Source organism: Penaeus chinensis, chromosome 13, assembly GCF_019202785.1.
Source record: "Penaeus chinensis breed Huanghai No. 1 chromosome 13, ASM1920278v2, whole genome shotgun sequence".
Lineage (NCBI taxonomy): Eukaryota > Metazoa > Arthropoda > Malacostraca > Decapoda > Penaeidae > Penaeus > Penaeus chinensis.
The window spans coordinates 24,925,087-24,932,586 of record NC_061831.1 but is presented as its reverse complement, the minus strand read 5'-3'; the positions used below and the strand labels follow the sequence as shown (position 1 = coordinate 24,932,586).

At 34.5% G+C, this 7,500-nt stretch overlaps 1 protein-coding gene across 3 annotated transcripts in view; it reads left to right on the top strand.

The window, feature by feature from the left end:
• The window catches only part of LOC125031720 (ubiquitin carboxyl-terminal hydrolase 26-like), a 149,235-nt gene that overhangs the window by 63 nt on the left and 141,672 nt on the right, over positions 1 to 7,500 (top strand). For all 3 annotated transcript variants that reach the window (XM_047622640.1, XM_047622641.1, XM_047622642.1), the window contains exons 1-4: positions 1 to 95; positions 3,119 to 3,448; positions 4,920 to 5,099; positions 6,837 to 6,941. The exon at positions 1 to 95 is cut by the window's left edge and continues 63 nt beyond it. In XM_047622640.1, coding sequence (XP_047478596.1) covers positions 85 to 95; positions 3,119 to 3,448; positions 4,920 to 5,099; positions 6,837 to 6,941 — 626 coding nt within the window. In that variant the 5' untranslated portion in view covers positions 1 to 84. The remainder of the gene's footprint in view (positions 96 to 3,118; positions 3,449 to 4,919; positions 5,100 to 6,836; positions 6,942 to 7,500) is intronic.

Here is a 7,500-nt window from a genome sequence, read left to right as displayed (position 1 = left end):
ATTTTCACAGATTTCACCTCCTAATCCTGTGACAGTGGCATGAAACCAACTCTAGTGTTACTTTGAGCTCCCAGAATTACAAAGATGAAGGAGAAGTATGTTAAATCATGTGATATATCCGTTATTTTAAGGGGAATGAGAACGAGGTGTTGGAGAGGCTATGGTGTATGAGAGAATTATAATGGAAGAATTGCGGCTTATTTCGTCCCGTATTCTCCTCTGTTTGTTCTGATTTCTTTCGAGATATTCGCAATAATCGTAGTGCGCCAGAAAGAGATTTTATACACTGGTTTCTCTGAAGTGTTGGTCTTTTAGTTTAGAAGAACATTGAGAGCACAGCTGAGAGAAGATGGTGATGCTGTGGTGTTATGGTGCTTGTTATTATCATACTTTTCCAGAAATTCAGGACTATGATGTTATACTTTCCCAGAAATGCAATACTGTGGTGTTGTTATTATAATTTTCCTGAAATTCATAACTGAGGTGGTGTTATACTTCCCCAGAAACCCAACAGCCTCCTACATTATGCTGAGGTTTTAGGAAGTATGATAAGTCCTAGTGGCTAAGTATGCCATTACTTTTAAGATTGAATTTAAAGGGTGGAGAGACACTGAGAGCTAATTCTCTGTTTTATAACCTGAGAAAATAGACCATTTCAATTTCTCTCACCAATATTGCATGGTATGAGACACTTGGTGAAAGCAGCAGAGAGTGGTATGGTGAACAGAGGTTGTAAAGCTGAAGAATTGTTGAAAATCATAGTTCCAAATAGGTAAATGTGTTAAAAGTTGAGTTACTGGGGTATGCGCAGATCGTTAGAGTACATCATTAGAGGAGAACGACACAAATTGGTGCTGTGACCTCTATGCCTCTCAAAGACGATATATTGCCAGAATATATACAGTAGGTTTGTCTACCTTTGTTGGATCTTGAAGCATGAAATCCGTCACGGTATACATTTACAAAATAATGGCACAAAGATAGGGAGAATCTAAGGACACTGCCACAAAGAGAGGAAAAGACTATGCTCATTGATATATGAAATAATCAGTGTATGCAAAGAATAATGTCAGATTTGAAGAAAATAGGCTGTGACGAATACTGTGAGGAGAGACAGTCGAGCCGTCACTCACCTTGCAGGGAACAACTTACCTGCGTGTAACCTGCGTAAACTGTCTTTGTGCACATAGGTCATAAAGGCATGGTTAATCATTGTCACTCATAAAAAGGAACTATAATTTTAAGGTATTTCATTTTCAAATATGGAAAATATGGCTACTGGGTGGGAGTCAGTGAGGAAAGCCATGGATGAATTTTTTTGGCTCATATAACAGTGTTTGTAGATTCCCAAAGGTGCCTCTTAGTTTGTTGGCTGGAGTATCTGGGACTTTTTGCAGTCATTTTGTTAACAATTGCCATCATGGCATCAGTGAAGATACCCACAGAGCAAAGATATGCATAGTTTGATAAGTGATCCTGGCTTTAATTTTACTTTTTGCAGATTATTTTTCTGCCAAGATGTTTTGAGTCATCTTATTTTTTATCTGTCTTCACAGGGTCTTATTCCGAATGTTTGCCAATATTTTTGATTGAGAAAAGTTTAGAGATAAATTTTTATATAGTTTCAGAAGAATTATGATAATAGGGGAATAGGATAGGGTATTCAGGTAATTGAGGGTATAGGTGAAAATCTTGCGTAAATATAGACAAATTAAAAATATGTGTAAGTATTATTGATTTTTTAACTTTTTTAAGTTCATTTCAGAACAGGTTTCAAAACAAGACTTTTTTCTTGTAATTAAATTGATTATGTTCACTCCATTTCAACCTGAAAATTGCTACAAACAGCAATTTACCATCAACAAAGTTCATGCCACTAGTAACACTACATCAAGCGAGCACTATGGCACTATGGTGCTCTGGCAAAGACCAACTATTTATTCAGATAACATGGAGAGAACCTAGTAGATTACCAGTGAGGCTTACAAGCTTTATCTCGGAAGAATACATGTGGTGGAAGTTGCTTGCTTTTGCTGGAGCACTGACATGTATGGAGGCTATAACAATCAACATGTTAGCCAGTAGCCGATGCACAGATATATTTCTGTGGTTTACGTATATTTTTTATGATATTTATTGCCCCAATTTGTTTTGCATTGGTACAGTCAAGTGATTTTTTTTAATGTTACTTGTTTTGCATCCTAAGGAATAATGAGATAAATCTTAAAGAATAAATTAATTCATGTACTAGGTGTGCCAGTCTAAGATTTTTATTGAGATGGGGGATGCAAGCTAAAATTGAGATTTACCCCAAATAAACAAAGAGATATATAGTACATTTCAGGTTTAATGTTCATTTGGCCTTTTAATGATTTAGTTCAGATTAGTACAATGAGATTCACTAAGACCTAGCCGCCTCCTGCTGATACAAGCTGACTCAAGTGATTATTGTACATAGATATTTACCATGACTGCCAGTAGACTGAGTGATGGAGTCAATCTTCTTACTTATATCATGGTGTTGCAGTGCATACATCTTTGCTCATTAAGACAATTCCTGTCTATAACTTGCAGAGCAACAATGGTAGCCAAGTCTATTCCCATGGGGATTACAACTGAAGACAATCATTCTTGAGAGTGCCAGTCCTAGTGTGTGCGTTTGCGTGCATGTCTGCGATGAAAATCTGAATAAAAATCCTGATAAGTTGAATGTTTATTTCACATCAGATTGTACATTCTTAGATATAGTTAAAATGTTTATCCAGTACCATGACTTTATTTATCACTGACAAATAAAGTATTTATCAGTGTATTCTGCAGCCCTAATCACCTTTATGAGTAGATTTTCTTCAGTGTGCCTCAAGTTTAATATATCTGGTAATATCCTCCAACTTTAAAATAACTTTTACATTTCTTTTTATTATTTCTACATCTTTTGGCATTTGTTTTAAGTCAGATAGTCTTTATTCAATTTCTTGAGATGAACTTGCTGGTTTCGTGATGAAAGTAGGGATTTGAATTGTCAGCTATTTTTATACAATAAAATAACTTGTTTATAATTATGCCTAATTGTAAGCATCATATCTCTGTAGTCTAATTGTAATTTCTGATTTTGCAGAATCAGCAATGACTTGTCTTACATTAAGGCAGGTTATCGCAGTGACAAATGGAAGTGGGTGCTCAGTTTGTCGCAAAACAGTGCCTCTTTACCTGTTACCAAGACCAAGGTCAAAGCTCACACTACCCCGGATGAAGACGTAGGTGGCACAGGGGAGGCTCCTGCAGAAGACGAACCTCCAGTACAAAAGGAATCGCCACCAAATTCTGAGATATCACAGCCCGAAGAAAATGTGTCAGCCCCAGAACTCTTTAAAGAAGAGCAGATTACTTTTGAACATATAATGAAGACTTTTGGACTGGACAAGCCACCAAAGAATCTCCCATGCCCGTATGTGTACTTCATCTTCTACTCTCCTTTTTAGAGAAATATTTGATATATTTTTTTAAAGATAAAGTGATTCCTGATGTTTTAGAGTTATAGAAGTTTATTCTATTAAAACTTGATCTTGGTTTTACTGAATATTCACTTTCAGACATAAAGTAAGTTTCTCTTTTTCTATTTTTTCTACATTTTAGAATATAGATGTAAAAGAATAGAAGTACTGAAAAAGGTCAAGAATGCTATGGTAGCTTAAAACTAGGCCTGTATCTGGGAATAATATGAAAAGATATTATATATTATTCCTCTTTGTAGCATAGTCATATTCCCTCTGTGTCAAAATACCCTAATTACTACACTGGAAGGAGAAAGACACAGTGCACAAAATACATTAGTATTTGAGTTGAAGCCAATTCTGTAAAAGAATGATCATGACATGCAGTGATATTCAGTAATTAAGAACATTATGATGTAGGAGGGAGATGACTTCATAAAGCATTGGTTCCCAAGATAAACGATGAGGAAAAATAGATTTAGGCATTGTGTTTTGAAGAAAATTTATCCTGATTTAGCAGACAAAAACTTGATATATTTAGAGTCATTTTGTGAATATTATATATAGATTATAGCTATTTCACTTAGTACTAACACTGCTCAAAGAAGAGTGGATGAAAGCACTGAAAACCATGAAGACATGTTTTGGAACGTGTGTAGGATTACAGAAGATGGGACGACTGCTCTACTTTTGCTTACTTTCATTTCATGATGATAAAAGTTGAATTTAAGAGCTATTACCTGAAGAAAATATTGCACAAAAGTATCACAGGTTGCAGATATTTTTCATAGATAAACATCCTGCTTACGAATGTTCTTGCTTGGTTGATGGATGGGGCATCATCAATGATTGTTGTGGTTTTTTAAATGTACTTGGTGCATTTACAGTATATTTTTATCTCTTCAATGACACACCATCTGACAGTCATGTAGGCACTGATATGGCACACAAGTGCATTAAATGATTAATACCGTCTATGCTAAATCAGTTTACACAAAAAGTTGAGTTGTTTTCTTGGAATCCACTGATTAAAATCTTTGTTATGAGACTTGAAAACATCATAGTCATTGTCCAGGAATTTCAGTACATTTTGCTTTACTTCTGCACAAAGTGTGCTTAAATATGTGGTGTAATTCCATTAGGGAATACTGTACCAGGGGATAAAACCAGGGACATGTTCTCAGTTCTCAAATGTATCAATAGCTCTGTGCTAAGAATTAGGAGGATTATGGAAAATTGTTGTACACAGAAGTTAGATGGATGTCTTCATGAAGTTGTGGGAATTGTCTGTATTTAGTTTATAAAACAGATGTTTAGGCTAACCTCATCAAATCTTTTGGGTAGCTATCTTCATATCTTTTTCTCGGAAAGTAAATTATTACTATCAATAAGAGTTCTTTATCACATATTAATTCTCTAATGCAGAAAGAAATGTTCAAACAATCCTTGGTGTTTGGCTGAACTGAAGTCGGGAGCAGGAAAGGAAAGAGCAAGACCCACAGACCAGCCGAGAGACCCCACTAAGCCAGTCGGTTTACAGAACACAGCCAATACATGTTGGATTAATTCAGCATTACAGGCTTTGTTCCATTTACCAAAGTTCAGGTATATATGTTTTTTGTGCTATTTATAATGGCTGAACTTACTTTTACACTAATTACTGTACTATTATCAGTTGAAATAAGTTACAGGACAGAGCATTTCTTTTCTTTCTTTTCTTTTCTTTTCTTTTCTTGTTTCATGAATTAGTGTTAACTATCACTTAGATTTTAGAATGATAACTTTTCAGGAACCATTAAAAAAAAAATCAATCAACAAAAAATAAAAGAACTTGAAAATGTTTTACTTAATCCAAATTTCAACTTTGTACTATTTATTTTTCACTGTCTTAAATTATCATGATTTTATTTTTCAGTAAGAATTGATCTACTGTTTTCAGTAGGATTTTTCCTCTTCTCATGATTGCCATCCTTTTATATTGCATCTGATTTTAGGTTCTTAACCAGTCATGGTCCACTAAGTTCTATCCTGTTCCTCCTCTATTCTTTCTCTCTTGCTTTCTTTCTCTCCTTTCTACAAGATGGATCCACTCGTATTTGGTCACCAATTAGTCAGGTACTAGGCCTGCCAGACTTTACTTATTTTCCCCATTCCTTTAGTTTCTGGGAAGAAAAGTTTTCATTTCTATTGTAATTATTGTTATTAACATTAAGCCATTGGTTCTGGGTGGTGTGGATGTCGGGTCATGGAAAAAAATTGGCTGAGGAGCAGGTAACATCTTGTAATGGAAAAAAAAGTGAGGAGAATGTCACATCACGGAAAAACAAAATCAGCCAAGGGGCTAGTGACAGGAACGTCTTATCATGGGAAATTGCTGTAGTAGGAGAGGTTCATTGACAAGCTCCTGGGGATTTCTACTGGTTCACAAGGGTGAAGTATACCAGCTTTCAACCATGCTTTTTATGAAAGGACCATACCTAGGGAGGATACTGTGTCAAAGAATCTATTCCTGCCTACCATTACCAGCAGTGTAGGGTATGTTATGAAAAACTGAATAATACAAAACCATAAAAAATTAACAGATAACACAGTGTTGCTTATTGTTACTGTTACTACTTGGATTATACACTGCCTTAGGATATAATATGGAAATGAAAACACTCTATTACCATCTTGATACAGTATAGCAAATAACAAATATAGACCTGAGAAAATGGCAAAATCGCAAAAAAACATATACAGAATAAAAGCTAATAGTATTGCAAAGAGGAGTCTTGATACTGCAGGTGAGTGTTTGTGCAGGCTAGGCCTACCAACCACACACTAGGGAGAGTCAAGGAAGCCTAATGCCAGGATTTTGTTCCACACACATGCACCCAGAGCCAACAAGTTAATATTATCAGGATCATCATTATTACAACAGTAATAATGATAATAATAGCAGTGAAAACTTTTGTCTCTAAAAAGTCAAGGAGTGTGATACAGTAACTAGGTGATGTGAGGTAAGCCTAGTTATTGACTCTTTGATGACTAATCAAATATATATATATATATATATATATATATATATATACATATATATATATATATACATATATATATATATATATATATATATATATATATATATATATATATATATATATAATAGTGGTAATGATAATGATAGAACAAAACCATAGTAGAGATTGCTTATGTACAAGCACAAACTGAAAATGTATTCTCATGTAGAATAATTTCTTCCTTTCTTTCTCTCTCATTTATTTCCAGGAACTGCAATTAGCTTCATATGTTTTATATCTTCATCTCTTCTTCATAAAAAAAATAATTTCTCTGTTACAGAAATGTGATTAACAGCATAGGGGGATTTGCTGGGGAGGAAAGTCTTTCCACTATGTTGTATTTACTGCAGGCCATCTTTGTGGAAATGGATACCCACCCAAACAAGTAAGCAGATTGATCATTACATGGCATTGACAAACAGGAGATGAGATTAATGAAGGCAACAAAATTAGTTGTGTTTCTTGCTTTGGGCACTACAATTATGAATGATGAATCATATATTTTTTTTTTACATGTGTTTTGCATTATAGATATTAGTCCATAAAAGATAAGAATGAAAAGTCAAGCATAAACATTATCTCTCTACTCCTTTGATCTGGTATAATTTGTTCTGATGTTGGAAAATTGTAGTTTTCAGTATTATTGTGATGAGGAAGCAAGTAGTTTTATATTTTAATTTAAGATAACAAAATGGCAGCCTTGAGATTCATAAAGATTTGACAGCATGGAGTCAGACCTTTAATCTTATGGAAGGAGACAAAATTCATTGATGATAGATTTAATGCTTTCTTGACCAACATTGTCTTCTGGAAAGTTGTCCAGGCTACCAGGGTTACAACAGGTAAGAGAAGGTTGCAGCAGATGGTTGGCATTTCTGTGAGTATTTACCTGTGACCACAATTTTGACAACTTTACCTACCATAGAGATCATAATTTTTTTTTT